At 50.3% G+C, this 20,170-nt stretch overlaps 1 protein-coding gene across 2 annotated transcripts in view; it reads right to left on the reverse strand.

The window, feature by feature from the left end:
- RARB (retinoic acid receptor beta) overlaps positions 1–20,170 on the reverse strand; it is a 181,856-nt gene that overhangs the window by 25,478 nt on the left and 136,208 nt on the right. For both annotated transcript variants that reach the window (XM_040243297.1, XM_040243298.1), the window contains exon 4: positions 1,601–1,761. In XM_040243297.1, coding sequence (XP_040099231.1) covers positions 1,601–1,761 — 161 coding nt within the window. The remainder of the gene's footprint in view (positions 1–1,600; positions 1,762–20,170) is intronic.

Genomic DNA, 20,170 nt, shown 5'->3' on the forward strand with positions numbered 1-20,170 from the left:
AAAGAATTCACAAGGCGAGAGACTTGGTATGGCCCTTGGCACAGAGTAAATGCTGAGTATCAGCTACAACGATGATGATAACAGTAATAAAGACCCCTAATCACAAACTATGGACTTCTCTCCACTGCTTACAGACTGAACCCCCAAAACGAAGCTGAGGGAAGCCAGGGAACGAGCACACAGTCGCATCGCTGCCTAGCGGTTAAGCGGGATTCAAACCATACACACCTGGCGCCTGGTTCCTGATTCAGAGCATCACCCAGGTCTCTGGCCCCACTTCCCCTCCTGGGCTGACCTCAAAGCTCCCAATGCTGCCCATCTTGCAGGTGTTCTGGGCCAGATGGTACCCTGAGCTCAAGGGGACTTGTTCACTAGGTCAGCAGTAGGCCAGGCCAGGCCAGTGCCTTCACAGACAGGCCAGCATCTCTTCTCCCTGACACCAGGGCATGGGGTGCCAGGCCCAGAACGTCATGCTGGGTCTCGCTACTCGAAGCGCATTTGTGGCCTTTGCTACTCAGGAGTGTGGTCTGCAGACCAGCAGCACCTGGGAGCCACACCTGCTGAATTAGAACCTGCACTTGAAGGGCCACCAGGTGCTCTGTGAGCTGGCCGGGGAGGCAGGCTCTCAGTTCCTCCCCCGTCGGCAGGCCCGCCAGGGGACCTGTGTCCAGGCCAGCTCTTCAGAAGCTGGTGCCACTGGCCACACAGCCCGCGGGCGCCTCACTCGCTCTTTTTCTGGCTCCATTATCGCCTCTTATCTCTATAACCTTTCCTGCAATTCTGCTTCTAGTCCATCAGTCACTGAACCAGCAAAACTCTGCAACATTTGGAGTTTTTACAAAAGAACCCACATCTTAGGTGGGCAACGTGAACTTAAGAGCCCAGAACTTTCGAGTTACACTTACTCATTTTTGAGGGCTTATTACCTTCTACTCACCAGAAATACATTTACACATCAGTGAACACGACACGTGTAAACATCAGTTTGAAAACATCCAAATACCTGAAGCCATCTCCCCCGGCACATCCAGACCAGCCAACACAGGCCCCCTGCCCCGTCTCCCCGCCTCCCCTTTCTCCTGTTTCTGGCCCAGCTAGGCCAATGCCCGGGGTGGGGGAGGGGCAGCGGAGGGCTCCTCGGGGCAGCCCTCATTTGCTTTCCCAGGGCCCCTCCACCCTCGTCCTTGCTCCCCCGGGCGGGCTCTCCCAGCCAGAGAGCCCTGCGCTTCGGGCCGCCGCCTGCTGATCTGCTGAGACCCCCGACTCCTCCCTGGCTCCCCTCGACCCTCCCCCCGGGGGAAGGTCCCCGTGAGCAGGAGCCTCGTCTCCATCACCTGGTCCCGGAGCCACGCACAGGTCCCACCTGCGCGTTGTGACTGCGAGGGAGGAAGCGCCCACTCGACGCAACCGCAGCTGAAACCCCCAGACTGGACCAGGTGGTGAAGAGGCCCCCTTACCAAGCCGGGTCCCTCCAGCCCAGGGTCGGCCGGCAGGCCCACGTGTCTGCTAGTCCGTGCTAGTGCGCCTGCATATATGAGCACATGCGTGCGTCTGTGCGTGCGTGCGTGCGTGGCGGTGCGGGGTGGGCAGGGCCTCTCACCGTGGTGTACTTGCCCAGCTGGCAGAGCGAGGGGAAGGTTTCCTGGTGAGCCTTGCGGATCTTCTCGGTGAGGTCGTCCAGCTCTGCCGTCATCTCGTAGCTCTCCGTGCACTCCTGCTTCGAAGGCTCCTTCTTCTTCTTGTTTCTGTCATTCCTGACCGCTGCGGACGAGAGAGCAGACAGAAGGAGCAGGGTCACCAGAGGCCGGGCTGTGCCGCCGCGTGCTGCTCGGTGCGGGGCCGGGGAAGGCGGTCGGCACAGCACAGCGTCCCCGGTAAACAGGCGGCGGCTGGCGGACAGCGGCGCGCCGGCTCCTGAGGAGAGCTCAGCTCACCCACAGGGAAGGCCTGTTTGTTTGGAGGGAACCTCCTGTGTGCACTGGTTCCTCGAAGACTTTCCGGGGATGTTCCCCCCAGTTCCGGAGGGGGTGGCCCGAGGGGCGTGCCAAGAAAACCCCTCTTGCCTGGGACACACATCCCGGAATGGAGCCAGGGATTCCTAGCTAGGCCTTTCGGTTCACTTTTTTTGCTTTTCAGTTTTCTGGGGCAGTTTTGAAGAGACTCGTCTTCAAGATGATGGGATATGGGGTTTTTGTCCCTTCATGTGTTTCTGCTTCGTTAACGTTCTGTGTTAATCACAGTCTTTTCTGTTAAGTTTTAAAAAGTAATAATCTACGTGTCAGGAGCCCTCGGCCTGGGAAGCTGTCCGTTCCTTCATCCCTTTCCTGCCCTGAATCCCTTGTCCCCACGCCCTGTCTGGCAGTGGGCCTCATGCAGCACAGCCTTGGCCTCTGCTCTAGGCATGAGCACAGCCTCTCTGACGGCTCAGAGCCGAGGGCCACTCAGCTCTGGCGAGGGTCTCCTGGAGAAGAAAACGGACCCAGGGAGGCAGACAGCGGAAACTAGACCATGCAACTACCCCCGTGCTGCCGAGGGACCCAGGGGTGCCAGGCTGGACACCACCTATTGGAGCTCCTGCCGCCCTGACCTGGGAGTCTGTGCTGCAAACGACCCAGGGCATAATCTGATCCTTCCTGAGAGGATTCAGCCTGACCCTCCTTGAAAACCCCCAGGCGATCTGACAGCCAGCAGCTCCCCAGGTCGGGGTCTACACTGTGAGGACCCTAAAGCTGTCTGGGAGCTGAGGGCAGAGTGAAAGCAAGGCACCAGCATAGGGAGAGGAGAGAAGGTGGAAGGAAAGAAATGGGAAGGGCGGCCAGGAGACAGGGAAAAGGCGGGTGCGGTGGTACTGAAAACAGCTCTGCAAGAGCACCTCACGCCTGCAGTCAGGGGAGTACTTGTGAGTGCCTTCAGATCCTACTGGGACCCGTGTCCACAGTATGCCACTTGATCCCCTTGCCAGGTAGGCAATTTTAAACCCATTTTACAGATGAGGAAACAGAGCCTCAGTGAGATTAAGGTATGTGCCCATGACTACGAAGCTGGCAAGTCCCTTCCTCTCTACTTGCTTGTTCCTAACAAAATAAACACATTTGAAAAAACTTCCCCAGGTGATTTTCTTTTCCAGGACTCTGAAATGTCACTGTTCTTTGGCTCAGAATGTTTCCAGGTCTAGGACAAGTAAAGACAGTTAGGGTATCTAAGCCTCACAGGAAGGCAGACTGTGCCCAGGTCACTCCCACAGGTTGCAGACACAGGGGAGGAGAGCGTGGTTTAAAGCAGGGAGAGTGCAAAACTGAAAAGCCAATTCGTTTTAAAATTGCATCCAAACCACCCCCCCCAAAAAACAAACCCTTAGGAATAAACCTGACCAAGTTGGCAAAAGACTTAGGTGCTAAGAACTATAAAACATTAATAAAGGAAATGGAAGATGATTCAAAGAAATGGAAGATATCCCATGCTCCTGGATCAGAAGAATTAATATTGTTAAAATGGCTATACTACCCACAGCAATCCAGAGACTTAATGTGATCCCCTTCAAGTCACCCATGACATTTTTCACAGAATGAGAACAAATAATCCTAAAATTGATATGGAACCATGGAAGACCCAGAATTGCCAAAGCAATCCTGAGGAAAAAGAATGAAGCAGGAGGCACAGCCCCCCCCCAGACTGCAGACAGCACTACGAAGCTAGAGCAATCAAAATGGCATGGTATTGGCACAGGAAGAGATTCAGGTCAGAACAGAACAGCCAGCACAGAAATAAACACACTCACCTAAACACCACTCTACTCTTCAACAGAGAAGGCAAGAATATACAATGGGGAGAAGACAGTCGCTTTTGCAACTCATACTGGAAAAGTTTAGACAGCTGCATGTTAATCAGTGAAGTCAGAACACATCCTCACACCACACACAGAAAGCAACTCAACACGGCGTAAAGGCTTAAAGGTAAGACAGGACACCATAAAACCAGAAGAGAACATAGCAGAACATTCTCTGACATAAATCACACCTGTGTTTCCTTAGGTCAGCCTCCCAAGGCAATAGAAATAAAAGCAAAAATAAATGGGATCTAATCAAATTTACAAGCTTTTATACAGCAAAGGAAACCATAAACAAAATGAAAAGACAATCTATGGACTGGGAGAAAATATTTGCAAATGATATGACTGACCGACAAGGGCTTAATTTCTAGAATATACAAGCATCTCATATAACTCAATAACAAGGACAATCCAATCAAAAAATGGGTACAAGACCTAAACAGACACTTCTTCAAAGAAGAAATACAAATGGCCAACAGGAACAATGAAAAAGTGCTCAACATCGCGAATTAATTAGAGAAAACTACAATGAGGTGCCCCTCACACCGGTTAGAATGCCCATTGTCTAAAAGTCTACAAATAACAAATGCGGGAGAGGGTGTGGAGAAAAGGGAACCCCGCTACACTGTTGGTGGGAATACAGGCTGGTGTAGCCACGATGAAAAACAGCATGGAGGTTCTTCAAAAAACTAAAAATAGAACTGCCAATGATCCAGCAATCCCACTCCTGGGCATACAGCCGAAGAAAACTCTCCTTCAGAAAAATGAATGCACTCCTATGTTCACTCTTGTTTGTTGTTTTAATTGCTAAGTTGTGTTCAACTCTTTTGGGACCCCATGGGCTTGTAGCCTGCCAGGCTCGTCTGTCCATGGGATTTCCCAAGAAAGAATACTGGAGTGGGCTGCCATTTCCTCCTTCCTACCCAGGATCAAACCCGCATCTCCTGCACTGGCAGTGGGTTCTTTACCACTGAGACACCTGGGAAGCCCTACGTTCATAGCAGCACTATTTATAATAGCCGAGACATGGGCTTCCCTTGTGGCTCAGCTGGTAAAGAATCTGCCTGCAATGCGGGAGACCTGGGTTTGATCCCTGGGTTGGAAAGATCCCCTGGAGAAGGGAAAGGCTACCGACTCCAGTATTCTGGCCTGGAGAATTCCATGGACTGCACAGTCCATGGGGTCACAAAGAGTTGGACATGACTGAGCGACTTTCACTTTCCCTTTTCAAGACATGGAAGCAACCTGAATGACTAACAACAGATGGATGGATAAAGATGTGGTACATACGTACAATGGATTACTGCTCAGCCATAACGAGGAACGAAACTGGGTCATTTGTAGAGAGGCGGATGGACCAAGAGATTATCATACTAAGTGAAGGAAGTCAGGCGGAGAAAGACGAACACCATGTGATATCACTTACATGTGGAATCTAACATGTGACACAAGTGACCTTATCTGTGCAGCAGAGATGGACCCACAGAGAAACCGATCTGTGGTTGCCAGTGGGGGAAGCAGGTGGGAGAGGGAAGGATCGGGAGTTTGGGGTTAGTAGATGCAAACTATAATATATAGGGTGGATAAACACAAGGTCTTACTGTACAGCACAGGGAACTCTATTCAACATCCTGCGATAAAGTATATCGAAAAGAATATGAAAAAGAAAGCGTATAGATATATGTATACCCAAATCACCTTGCTGTACAGCAGAAATTAACCCCACATTATAAATTAACTATACTTCAATAAATTAGGGAGAATGCAGAGAAAAGAGTCGACACGGGAGCCAAGTGGTCACCTCGGTTTGAGGGGCCGTGGCCTGAGGTCCTATGTGAACACTGGGCTCTGCGGGCAGGTTGTTGGCGCGTGCCCCCTGCCCCCTTCTGGCCCTGCTGAGAACTCTGTCCTTCAGCTAACATGAAAGTCCTATCTAAGCAAGATGGTCTTCTGACAGAACAGTTTGGCACGAGAAAAACAGTTTGGTAGGTCCTCAAAATAACATACAGCAACGCTATTGCTTGGTGGACATGCCAGAGAACAGAAAATACACATCTGTGCAAACCTACAGCCAAACATTCACAGCAGCATGACTCCTAACAGCCCAGAAGTGGAAATCACCCACCTGCCCATCCACTGATGAACGGATAAACAAAACCAGTCTGTAAACAGTGGAATCTTAATGGGCACAAAAAAGCACAGGATTCAGACACGTGACAACACGGATGAATGTTGGAGACACGATGCTCAGTGGAAGAAGCAAGCCTTCTTTTCTATTCCTGTGGTTCTAATGCTATGGGATGTTTGGAGTAAACTAATCCATACAAAGCCAGTTGGTGGTTGCCAAAGGGTGGGGGGAATGGGAAGTGACTGCAGGTGGGCCCAGGGTTTCTTCTGGGGAGATGAAGATACTCCAGAATTAAACAGTGGTAATGGCTCTGCATGCCAAAGAATGTTCAAACTATGCACAATTGCTCATGTCACACGCTAGCAAAGTAATGCTTAAAATTCTCCAAGCCAGGCTTCAACAGTACATGAACTGTGAACTTCCAGATGTTTAAGCTGGATTTAGAAAAGGCAGAGGAACCAGAGATCACATTGCCAACACTCACTGGATCATCGAAAAAGCAAGTGTTCCAGAAAAACATCTATATTTGCTTTATTGACTACACCAAAGCCTTTGACTGTGTGGATCACAACAGACTGTGGAAAGTTCTTCAAGAGATGGGAATACCAGACCATCTGACCTGCCTCCTGAGGAGTCTGTATGCAGGCCAAGAAGCAACAGCTAGAACTAGACATGGAACAACGACTGGTTCCAAATAGGAAAAGGAGTACGTCAAGGCTGTATATTGTCACCCTGCTTATTTAACTTATATGCAGAGTACATCATGCAAAATGCAGGACTGGATGTAGCATACGCTGGAACCAAGACTGCTGGGAGAAGTATCAATAACCTCAGATCGCAGATGCCACCACCCTTATGGCAGAAAGTGAAGAAGAACTAAAGACCCTCTTGATGAAAGTGAAAGAAGAGAGTGAAAAAATTGGCTTAAAGCTCAACATTCAGAAAACTAAGATCATGGCATCTGGTCCCATCTCTTCATGGCAAATAAATGGGGAAACAATGGAAACAGTGAGAGACTTTTTTTTTTTTTGGCTCCAAAATCACTGCAGATGGTGAACCTGCAGCCGTGAAATTGAAAGACACTTGCTCCTTGGAAGAAAAGCTATGACCGACCTGCTGCTGCTAAGTCACTTCAGTCATGTCCGACTCTGTGCGACCCCATAGACGGCAGCCCACCAGGCTCCCCCATCCCTGGGATTCTCCAGGCAAGAACACTGGAGTGGGTTGCCATTCCTTCTCCAATGCATTAAAGTGAAAAGTGAAAGGGAAGTCGCTCAGTCGTGTCCGACTCTTAGCGACCCCATGGACTGCAGCCCACCAGGCTCCTCCATCCATGGGATTTTCCAGGCAAGAGTACTGGAGTGGGGTGCCACTGCCTTCTCCGATGACCAACCTAGACAGCATATTAAAAAGCAGAGACATTACTTTGCCAACAAAGGTCTGTCTAGTCGTGGCTATTGTTTTTCTGGTAATCATGTATGGATGTGAGAATTGGACTATAAAGAAAGCTGAGTGCTGAAGAATTGATGCTTTTGAACTGTGGTGTTGGAGAAGACTCTTGAGAGTCCCTTGGACTGCAAGGAGATCCAACCAGTCCATCCTAAAGGAAATCAGTCCTGAATATTCATTGGAAGGACTGATGCTGAAGCTGAAACTCCAATCCTTTGGCCACCTGATGTGAAGAACTGACTCATTGGAAAAGACCCTGATGCTGGAAAGATTGAAGGTGGGAGGAGAAGGGGATGACGGAGGATGAGATGGTTGGATGGCATCACTGACTCAATAGACATGAGTTTGAGTAAGCTCTGGGAGTTGAAGATGGACAGTGAGGCCTGGCGTGCTGCGGTTCCTGGGGTCACAGAGTCAGACACGCCTGAGCGACTGAACTGAATGGCTGTGCAACCAGGTGAAGTGTTACAGATCCCTGGAGTGTATACTTTAAAGCAGGGGTCCCCAACCTCCAGGATCCGATGCCTGATGATCTGAGGTGGAACTGACGTAATAATAATATAATAAAGTGCACAATGAACACAACGCACTTGAATCCCCAAACCACCCCGGCCCGCTCTGGTCCATGACAAACTGGTCATCCACAGAACTGGTCCCTGGTGCTAAAAAGGCTGGGGACTGCTGCTTCAAAATGATGAGTATTACATGACTTGTATCTTAAAACAACAAGAGCCAACAACAAAAGCCCAAAGCCCGTGGGTGGGCTCCGTCACCCAGCACTCGGGCCTGCTCTGGCCACGACGGCACCTGGACCGCCTGACTTAGCCGTGGCAGCAACATTGCTCACTGACTGCTTGGCGAGAGCCCGACCCTACCTCAAGGGACTCAGTAAATTCCACAGCGAACCGGGGTGGTGGGTGTTCTGATTCCACGTCTACAATCTAGAAACTGAAGGCCCTGGGTCACCCTGTATGCAAGTCATCAGGATGTGAGCGGAACATACGGAGAAGAAAAGAGGGGCCACGAGCACTGCCCACAGCCCCAAGGCGCAAGCACCATCCACCGCCTCTCCACCCGCCGCCCCGGAACGTGAAGCTCCAAGGAGCAGTCACAGCGCTAGAGCGTCACCTGCGGAGAGGGGCTAGCTCTGAGCGCCCGCTCCCTGCCAGGAAGCAGAGGTGAGGCGGGAAGAGGTACCTGTGAGCCAGGCAGGGAGGCAGCACTGCTCATTTCGAGGCCAGAGCTCCACCTGCTGTGCTCGGGGTCCAGGCCTGGGCGCTCTCAGTGGCTGTCTGGTGGCCAAGGGACCACAACTTGACCTCTATTCCCTTCCAGATGGCTCGTGCCCTCCCCAAGCAAAGTACCCCCCCGTATGTCCATTGCCAGAGGACTCCTGGGACTACCGCAGACTCCTCTGCAGCTGCACCACGCAGCCCCCACTCCCCTCGCCCTGGTGACAATGCCCCGATTACGGAGAGGCTCCTACGGTGATGGACGGGTTTTCTAAGCACTGGCTCCAGCAGCTCGCTCTGCTCAATGGTTCTGAAGTGCTGTGGAACGCAGACGTGGTGTCTGGGCCAGGCGTGTGGATGGCTGCCAAAACCACCAGCAGCGGGGGACGAGGTGGTGCCGAGCCGGGGGCGCTGGCGCCATCCCCCCTTGGGCTCATGTCGGCGGTGGCCGGGCTGGAGCAGAAGCTCTCTCCACAAAGGGCACCGGTAAGGTGTGAGGTGCTGCAGGGCTGGGATGTGACCGCATCCCCTCCTAGGGTGGCCGGCCCCCCTCACAGCCTCTCTCTGTGGTCACTGGGCGGGAAGGGCAGGTCCCCTACTCACACAGGAAGAAGGACGGGAGCCCTTCCGTGTGGCCACGGGTGAACCTGAGCACCCTGAGCCTGTGGGCAGCATCGTGGGTCGGTGGCTACAAGTGGCAGTCAGGCTTTTGAAGAAGCTGGCGGGTAGCGGCACCACGTGAGCAGGTGGACCACTGCTTTGTCCATCCATTCATTCATTCGCCAAATACTATGCGAGTACCCACCCTGTGCCATCTGCTGGGAGCAACGAGGTGGGAAGCACACAAAGCCTCCTGCTCCCACGGCACTCACTCGTGGTGGGAAACGCACGGTCATCTGATAACAGCGACAGAGACAGGACTGTTGGCATCACTCTTATTACATGTCCTGTCACTCGAGCTAGGGAGTTATTATAAGACTGTAATGTTAGTACAACTTCCACAGCAGCTATGGGGCACTTGCTGAAGCCCTCTACTCATATTAGGTCACTCAGTTCCCATGGCCACCTGACAGGGAAGTATCACCATCACGCCCATTTTGCAGATGAGAAAACCAAGGCACAGAAATGTAAATAACCTGCCCCTTCCTATAACTGATGTAGAGGGGGTTTGGAATTCAGAAATCCTGGCTCCAGGGCCCTCAGCTGTGCGTGTCACACTCATACGTGATGCTACGATATGGTGAGTGTCATGAAGGAGGCTGCGGGAGCGCTGAGTGTTACTGGGGGTATGTGGGTGTGTGTGTTTAGAGGGGCAGTGTGTGTGTGTGCATGTGTGTGTGTGTGTGTGTGTGTGTGCACACGTGCACGGGGGTGGTTGGGGAGGAGGTCCCGGATCAGGCACTGATGCTGTAGAAAGGGGAGGGCGAGAGGAGGGCAGGCTGGGCTGGTGGGGGAGGCCCATGAGTCTCTGCTCTCCAAGTCTGGGGTGGGGGCTCAGGCCCGCAGGGAGCCTGCAACATGTGACGTTTGGTCTCTTCTTTCACTCCCACTGCAACTGGCTGGCACATGCATCAGCTGTGATGTGCCAGGGACCAGGCATGGTGCATCCGTCAGAGGGCTGGGGGTGGGGGGCCCCTATCGTCGCCTCTGCCTCAGTGCCTCCATCCCGTGGGGGGACAGGAGGTCTCCCGCACTGCGCTCCTGCCCAGACTGTAAGCCTACCTGTCTGTGTGTCTACAGGGCTTGATGCCCGCTGCGGTCCACGGTGAAGGGTGAGCGTGGGGTGGACGCAGGCTGTCGGCTGTCAGGACCCAACGGCAGCACACAGAGCCCGCCTGAGCCTGCTTCATCCCCAAATTCAAGGTCTCACCCTCACACACAGGGGAGTCACGGTCACCCTCGGCCCCAACAGTGCAGCTGATAGACCAGCGGACGTGCAGAGGGTTGCGAGCGTGATTTACATGCCAGGCAGAGCCTGGCCTCGTGTGGCAAAACGCTTCTTGGATGAAAGGCGCTCCATAAAATATCAAGTATTCTCCTTGTGAGGGCTAAGTGCCACAAATCAGATTTGGTGGCATAAAAGTAACATATTTATGATCCACTATCATATTGCAAATGAAATGAATGTAATAAAAATGTCACTTATACAAATACCTCTGATGTACGGATCTCGACCTATGAATATGAAAACAGACACCCAAGCACTTTTATTTGAATGTCTAATCATGAAAATAAATGAAGTCGTGTTCATTTCAATGTGTGCACTTGTGCATGTATCTGGAATATTGATTCCTAGGCACACAATAAAAATGTAATCCAGGAAACACGCGAATGGGAAGAGATTTTACTTGGACTCAGGAGAAGATGAAACAACACTTCACTAGAAATTCTTTCACATCAAAAATAAAATAGGAAAGGAAAATGCAATCAACAGTGTTTCTCTCCATTAAAATCCTCTAGATTCAGTCTAGTGAAGGAGGCATAATGGTCTGTTTATTCTTGTTTGAATACTAAAGTCTGGAGTCCCTTCATCCAGACTCTTCACCTCCTTAACTAAATGCACAAATAACTGGCCTCAGCCGGTGATGACAGCTGTCTTGGCCATGAGCAGGGGAGGGTCTGTAACTAACAGACCGCTATACTTGAAAGAAAACCACAAAAACATAGTTTCATCTTAGTTTAAAAACCATTTGCTGACTAATTATGTAGATGAACCACCCATGGACTTGAAGACAGGTGGATTGTAACTAATAGGAAATACCAAGAAATACTTCCCCATGACTTCAGGATTTGGGATCCTTTCTCAAGCAATTAACAGAGCAGGTCCCAGTGTGGCCTTGGGCGGGGTTGGGGTGAGGGGAACACATAGCCCCAGGGTCAGGACCCCCTGGGCGGTGGGGACTGCGCCTTTCTCCCAATATTGCAGTCGCCACGGAGGCACACGTAGAAACTGGAACAAATACACAGAGAAAGGAGGTTAGAGGATGAGGCTGAGGCTGAGGCTACATTGTCTCTGCCACGAACGCGACACGTGCCCTTTGGACCAGTCTGAGGACAGGACGCCCATGAGTGTCTGTTAAATGAATACAGCCCTGGCAGCTTCCCTGGTGGCTCTGTGGTAAGAGCTCAGGCCTGGCATGTGCTTAATCGAGTCCGACTCTTCGCAGTCCCAAGGACTGACCGTAGCCCACCAGGTTCTGCCCATGGGATTTTCCAGGCAAAGAAAACTGGAGCGGGTTGCCATTTCTTTCTCCACAGGATCTTCCCGACCCAGGGATTGAACCTGCCTCTCTGCATATCCTGCCTTAGCAAGTGGATTCTTCATTGGCTGAACCACCAGGAACCTACATGTCAATTCAGGAGACACGGGTTCGATCCCTGTGCAGGGAAGATCCCATGCGCCTCGGGCAACTACACCTGCGTGTGCAGCGCAACTATGGGGCCTGCTCTCTAGAGCCTTTGCTCCGCAACCAGAGAAGGCACCGCATTGAGACGTTCACTCCACAACTAGGGAGGAGCCCCCGCTCACCGCCAGCCAGAGAAAGCCCGCCCAGCAAAGAAGACTCCGCAGAGCCAGACATTACAACAACAAAACGAACACAGCCCTGTGCTTGGACCTTGCTTTGGGGGTTTCGAAACGGAAGTCAAAACAGCATCCTCCAGGGGCCGTTCCAGTGAGCCACGAGGCAGCATCTGAGGGTGTTGCGGGCCCTGCACAAGGGCAAAGCCTTAGGAACGGCGGGCGCTCACGGTGACCGCGCACGCAGCATACTTAGAATTTTTGGAGAATATTAAATATGCAGGTCTTGGTGGGGAGGGAGAATAGTCTGGACACAGCATTCGGAGAGTTTAACTGGGATCTACCAGCCTCGCTCAGCTTCTTCAAGTTATCCCAAGGACTTATAGAAAATCCTCGAATAGCAGAATAACAGAAGGTCCAAATACTTCTGTTAAAGTGATACCTTCTCCTAATAAAACTTTCCAAGCGATTTTAAACACACTTCCCTCTCCCTGGCTGCTTTCAGTCATGCAGCGCTGACCTCTTAAGGGAGCCGTGCTCCTCCCGCCTCACACCCCCAAGCCCTTCCCTGCCGTGTCTGGGCGGGCAGGCGGGCAGCAGGGTGCGGCCGCCTGTCCCTCCAGTGGGCCCAGTGCGGTGGGCACCCTTGCGCGGCAGGAGATTGGAGCTTACTGGCTCTGCTGGAAGGGACAAACCCTTTCCTCTGGAGAAGAATCTTGGATGAACTATAGCAAATACCCTACATTTAACTCCGGAGACAAAACCTTCCTGCCGGACGCATGAAAGACAGCGCTCGGCCAGGAGCAGTGGAGAAAGAGCAGGTGGCCTCTAGGGGGCGCCACTGGGGCCCTCCTCTGCCCCCGCCTCTGGCAGCCAGGGCCTCTGGCAGCAAGGGCCTCTGGCCAGGGTGGCTCCTGAAGCCCTGTCCACTGGAGGCGCTGTTTCCCCTGAGCGCCATCCAGCATCATCAGGGCTGAGATGGAGGATTTTACTGATGCTATTAAATTGGATGCTAGGACCGCCCTGCTGGCGCAGCGGCTGAGGTCGGAGAAGATTCCACATGCGGTGAAACAACTAAGTCCATGCGTGACACCTACTGAGTTCATGCCCACAACTTCCAAAGCCCACACCCTTAGGTCGGGTGCTTTGCAACAAGAGAAGCCGCCGTGTTGAGAAGCCTGAGTACTCCAACGAGAGAGCAGTCCCCGCTTGCTGCAAGGAGGGAAAAACCCACACGGCAGTGAAGACCCAGCACGGCCAAAATAAATAAGTAAAGAAAATTATAATAAAAAATGGGATGCTAAAAAATGGACATTAAAGACATTGTGCCTGGCCATCTGCCTTTAAATCAGGAGTAAACTCACACCCACTGCATGATCAACGCACCTCATCAGTTAAAACCTCCAGTTTAGGAAAGGACAGTTCAGTGTCCACTTCCAGGAGCCAGTTTCATGGGCAGGACATGCCTTGCTATATAAGCAGAAGTTAGCTCTGCCGAGCTTAACCTGCCCTCGTCTGTCTGAAAGGCTGCTAAGTGGGTTTTTCTGACTCTGTAAAACTGCAGGGAGTTTGAGAGTCAGGAATCCAGAGTCTTAAAATAAGGACCATGTATCCTGAGTGACCAGATTGAGCAGAAGCGCTGGTACTTCCCTTTAGATTTTTTTTTCACGTGAAGACTTTGTTTAAGGCAGTATCTGATGGTGGGGTGGGGTGGGGTCTTCAAATAACAAGAAGAAATTTCCCAGCAGACTGTTTCAGAGAAGCCTGTATCCTGCTCTGTGTCCAATACATTCTTCACAGCAAGTTACAGGCTGTCAAATATGAAACAACACTCTTCATCAAGATTTGTATGGAAATAGAAAAGACCCCAAATAGCCAAAGCAACCTTGAGAAAGAAGAATGAAGCTGGAAGAATCAACCTGCCTGACCTCAGACTATACTACAAAGCTACAGTAATCAAGACAGTATGGTACTGGCACAAAAATAGGAATATACATCAGTGGAACAGGGTAGAAAGCTGAGAGGTAAACCCATGAACTACGGGCACTTATTCTGTGACAAAAGAGGTAAGACTATAGAATGGAGGAAAGAACGTCTCTTCACTAAGTGCTGCTGGGAAAACTGGACAGCTACATATAGGAGAGTGGAGCTAGAACACTCCCCAACACCATACATGGAAATAGACATAGAATGGATTAAAGACCTGAATGTAAGGCCACACACTGTGAAATTCTTAGGGGAAAACATAGAACGGCATATGACATAAATCACAGCAAGGTCTTTTTTGAAGCACCTCCTAGAATATGAAAATAAAAACAAAAATAAACAAATGGGATCTGATTAAACTTAAAAGCTTTTGTAGAGCAAAGTAAACCATAAACAAAACAAAAACACAACCCTCAGAATGGGAGAAAGCATTTGCAAATGAAGCAATTAACAAGGGATTAATCTCCCAAATATACAAACAGCTGCTGCTGCTGCTAAGTAGCTTTAGTCGTGTCTGACTCTGTGCGACCCCATAGACGGCAGCCTACCAGGCTCCCCGGTCCCTGGGATTCTCCAGGCAAGAGCACTGGAGTGGGCTGCCATTTCCTTCTCCAATGCATGAAAGTGAAAAGTGAAAGTGAAGTCGCTCAGTCCTGTCCGACTCCTAGCGACCCCATGGACCGCAGCCCACCAGGCTCCCCCATCCATGGGATTTTCCAGGCAAGAGTACTGGAGTGGGGTGCCATCACCTACTCCTATACAAACAGCTGAGGCAGCTCCATATCAGAAAACACAACTGAATCCAAAAAATGGGCAGAAGACCTAAACAGACATTTCTTCAAAGAAACCAAGATGGCCAAAAGGTAACATGAAAAGATGCTCAACATCACTAATTATTGAACAGATGCAAATTGCAACCACAATGAGGTACCTCCTCACACCAGTCAGAACGACCATCATCAGAACGTCTATAAACAATAAACACTGGAGAGGGTGTGGAGAGAAGGGAAGCCTCCTACACTGGGAATATAAATTGGTGCAGCCACTGTGGAGAACAGCACGGAGGGTCCCTAAAAAACTAAAAATAGAGCTGCCTCATGACCCAGCAATCCCACTCCTGGGCATGTATCCAGAGAAAAGTCTATTTAGAAAAGACACATGCACGCCAATGTTCATCTATTTAGAAAAGATACATGCACGCCAATGTTTACACTACTTACAACAGCCAAGACATGAAGCCTACATTTCCATAGGCAGAGGAATGGATAAAGAAGATGTGGTACATATGTAATGGAATAGTATTTAGCCATAAAAAGAACAAAATAATGCCATCTGCAGCAACATGGATGAACCCAGAGATTGTCATACTGAGTGAGGTCAGACACAGAAAGATAAATATCATATAACATCGCTCATATATGCTGGAATTTTTTTTGTTTTTTTAAAAAAGTACAAATGAACTTATTTACAAAACAGAAGTAGAGTCATAGTCACAGAAAAGAAACTTATGGTTATTTATGTGGATGGAGAGGGGAGGGATAAATTAGGAGATTAGGACTGACATATACACACTCTGATGTATAAGACAGGTAACTACCAAGAATCTATTGTTCCGCACAGGGAACTCTAGTGAACGCTCTGTTAGTGGGCTATATGGGAAAAATATGTATATGCGTAACTGAACCAGGGCTTCCCTGCTCGCTTACTGGTAAACAATCCACCTGCCAAGTAGGAGACACGAGTTCGACCCCTGCGTCAGGAAGATCCCCTGGAGAAGGAAGTGGCAGCCCACTGCAGGATTCTTGCCTGGGAAATCCCATGGACAGAGGACCTGATGGGCTAGAGTTTGTGGGGTCGCAAAAGAGCTGGCCAGGACTAAGAGACTAAACAACAACAACAACAACGGAATCACTTTGCCGGGCACCTGAAATTACCACAACGTTGTAAGTCAACTCTACCTCAATAAATTCTTTTTAAAAAGATGAGTTCTAACAACCAAAAATTTCATTCTTCTGGGCCCCTAAACCCAATTCATTTTCAGAAAATGAATTTCCATTCTCATTGACATTCTCCTGTTTTCCCTCCTAAAACATTTTATAAAACAGAAACCAGGTCCTTTGCTTGGGGAAAGTCCTGAGATGCAGCCTCAGGGACTGCCCTATCGGCACGGGACCCCTGACAAGCCCTCAGGGCCAGGGCAGGGGTGCAGCGTGGGAAGGGCAGTGGCCCCACCCTTTGGCTCTCCCCCTGCAGACCCCCTCTGCACCTCGACGCCTCAGCACCTCCATCCAGAGGTGGAGGCTGTTCCCAGCCCCTGTATCTGGACTGGCCCACGATGAACTCTGACCAGAGCCCAGCTGGAGTCGAGCTGCGCCAGCCTCAGCATGGAGAGCACCATTACTGCGGGAACAGACCAGGGCAGCCTGCTGGAGGAGGAGGGACAGCCCAGGCAGGATGTTCCCTGATCAACCGAGAGCCCTGAACTTGGGAGGGCGCTCCAGCAAGACTGGGGGCAGGGGTAAGCTGGGAGACTGGGCTTAACATACATACAAACTATTATACATAAAATAAATAACGGGTAAGAACCTACTGCATAGCACTGTTTATAATAGCCAGGACATGGAAGCAACCTAGATGTCCGTCAGCAGACGAATGGATAAGCAAGCTGTGGTACATATACACAATGGACTATTACTCAGCCATTAAAAAGAATACATTTGAATCAGTTCTAATGAGGTGGATGAAACTGGAGCCTATTATACAGAGTAAGTCAGAAAGAAAAACACCAATACAGTATATTAACACATATATATGGAATTTAGAAAGATGGTAATGATGACCCTATATGCGAGACAGCAAAAGAGGCACAGATGTATAGAACAGTCTTTTGGACTCTGTGGGAGAGGACGAGGGTGGGATGATTTGGGAGAATGGCATTGAAACATATGTATATTATCATATGTGAAACAGATCGCCAGTCCAGGTTTGATGCATGAGACAGGGTGCTCAGGGCTGGTGCACTGGGATGACCCAGAGGGATGGGGTGGGGAGGGAGGAGGGAGGCGGTTCAGGATGGGGAACACATGTACACCCATGGCAGATTCATGTCAATGTATGGCAAAAACCACTACAGTATTGTAAACTAATTAGCCTCCAATTAAAATAAATTAATTAAAAAAAAAAAAACCTCCCATATAGCACAGGGAACTCTAGTTAGTACTCTGTGACAGCCTATATGGGAAAAGAATTTAAAAAGAATGGATATGTGTGTGCATAATCTGAATCATTTTGCTGTACCAACTAGTGTTAGTTTCAACTAACAATGTTGAAACACAACATTGTAAATCAACTAGACTCCAACATAAAACAAAAATTAAAAAAAACAAAAAAAATCTTCTTTCCCAAAGGACTTTCTTCCCAAAACACACTGTGGGGGGATCCGGCCCACAGGCTGAAGTTGGCAGAACCATGCTCTAAAAACATGTCCTTGATTTTTAAGAAGTTGTTTGCACGATAAATCCAAATTAGGGAAGAAAGTATTTTTAACAAACAGAAAGGGCTTAACTCCCACTCTCCCACGTTTGTCTTTCCCTTTGATTTCAGTAATCAAGCCACAGGGTGGACGTCAACTGCTTTTTCTGCCCGGCACCACAGACTTTCTTCTGGAGGCCCTCCTTCCCATCTCCCCGCAACCCCTGACTGTGACCCACAGTACATCCCGGCCCTGGCTGAGAGCTAGAAGTGGGCTCTTCACCTCACCACACACAGAATAAAAAGGTGTCACTCCGGTGGCTCAGACGGTAAAGCGTCTGTCTACAATGCAGGAGACCCGGGTTCGATCCCTGGGTCAGGAAGATCCCCTGGAGAAGGACATGGTAATCCACTCCAGTACTGTTGCCTAGAAAATCCCATGGACAGAGGAGCTTGGTAGGCTACAGTCCATGGGGTCGCAAAGAGTCGGACACGACTGAGCGACTTCACTCACTCACTCCGTGAGAGCAGGACTTCAGCACAGTAGTATAGAATCTACCTATCAATGCAGGAGATATGGGTTCAATCCCTGGGTCCAGAAGATCCAAGGGCAGGGCATAGCTACCCACCCCAGTGTTCTTGCCTGGAAAACCCCATGGACAGAGGAGCCTGGCGTGCTGCAGTCCATGGGGTCGCAAAGAGTCAGACATGACTGAAGCGATGGAGCAGGCACATATACCCCCTCCTCCCCAGAGAGCATCGGGGGCAGTGGAGCAGGAGGTGGGGGGTGGGGCAGCCAGGGGAAACCCTCCCAGGGAGGGAACACCTGAGCTGAGAGCAGTGAAGTCAGTGGAGAACCTCCCAGGCCTTGGGGATGGGTGAGCACCTCGGAAGCAGAGAGACTTGGGGGTCTGAAGTCCTGGTGTTCTGGGACATGTTCTAGGGGTGTGAGGGGGTTCCAACTCTCACAAGGCCTCTGAACAAAGCTTGCAAACCCACCCGGTGCAGTGACGCCCAACACCGATGCCTAGGAATGCATCCGGCAGACAGGCGCCAAAGGCCTCCGGGCACAGCCCTTGCTGGGGGAGGGAGCCTGGATACAAGAGACGCGATCAGTGCAGCGCGCTCACTGCTCCACAGTCTCATGAAGCAACGCCTCAGATGATCTGGTGCAGGGGGTGTCTCCTTCCCAAATCCTTATCCTTCTTTAATTTCTACTCAGAGCGTCTCCAAAGTCGTTGCATTCCCCTCTGCCCTTTTGCAAGATGGCCTATTCAAAAAGGAAAGTGAAGTCACTCAGTTGTGTCTGACTCTCTGTGACCCCATGGACTGTAGCATGCCAGGCTCCTCTGTCTATGGGATTCTCCAGGCAATAGTACTGGAGTGGATTGCCATTTCCTTCTCAAAAAGGGGGTCTCACAAACAATGAAACCTAATTCACATGGAGAAGAAGAGGAAAGATGTAAAGACTCCGGAAATTCTCTAAAGAGAACTGTCCTGCACCCTGCCCACCCTTCCTCCAGGGGTGCCAAAGAGCACCCCTGGGCACCTTCCACAAGGAAGGACGGTGAGACTTGCCAGCCAGAAAGGTCGACAAACAGCAGCCAGTAGGGTTCTGTTTTATTCACCCAAGTCTTTCCAGAAAAACAAACAAAAATCTGCACAAGATGGCCAAAAATATCCTCTCCCCAGAACTGAAATTTTAAGACATTTAAGCTCCATCACTTTTCATCACCGACTCAATGGACACGAATTAGAGCAAACTCTGGGAGACAGCGGAGGACAGAGGAGCCTGGGTGCTACGGTCCGTGGGTTTGCAGAGTCGGGCTTGACTTAAGAGGCTGAGCAACAACACTGTTCACGTATTGCATAAAATTCACCAAGTAAACGATACTTTGCACATCTTCCTTCCTATGATTTCTGTTTTCATTTCAAAGCTTCAAAACATAAAATTATACCTTAATGGACATGCCATGAATTTTTCCTGTCCTGACAACATGTATTTATATGTAAGTGTATCTATTATGGAAAGTTTCAAGCATGCTACAAGTAGAGAAAATGGTATCACAAGCCCCCAAGCCACTCAACGGCCGGCTTCAATGATCAACTTCTGGCCAGTCTCCTTTCCTCCCCGACTCCTCCCTTCAGAGGATTTTGAAGAAACCCCAAGAGGTCAAGATGTTGCGTGCTTTCCTCTGAAATATTTCCAACTCCTCCTTTTTTTAAATAACCTTTTCCATACCCTTGCTTCATTTTAGCGGAGTGAGGTTTCATCTTTTTCTTACAGATTTTAAAAGGGAGAGAGGCCAAGGGGGGGGACTCGACCTGAATCCTGGACCACAAGTGCAAGACGGTGACCTTCCTGTACTCAGAGCAGAGCCAGCTGCCCTGGAAACGTCTAGAATGCGAGGAGCGGTCACGCTGCCCTCACCAGCCACCGAGACAAGGATGTCTACCACCTCCTCTCCGCGTCCCTTCTGACCAGAGCCAGCAGCACTCCCAGCTCAGCACACCCCGTGTCTTGAGACGCACACAGAACTCTGCAGGCAGTTAAG

This window comes from Oryx dammah, unplaced genomic scaffold, assembly GCF_014754425.2.
Source record: "Oryx dammah isolate SB20612 unplaced genomic scaffold, SCBI_Odam_1.1 HiC_scaffold_7, whole genome shotgun sequence".
In the NCBI taxonomy this organism is placed as follows: Eukaryota; Metazoa; Chordata; class Mammalia; order Artiodactyla; family Bovidae; genus Oryx; species Oryx dammah.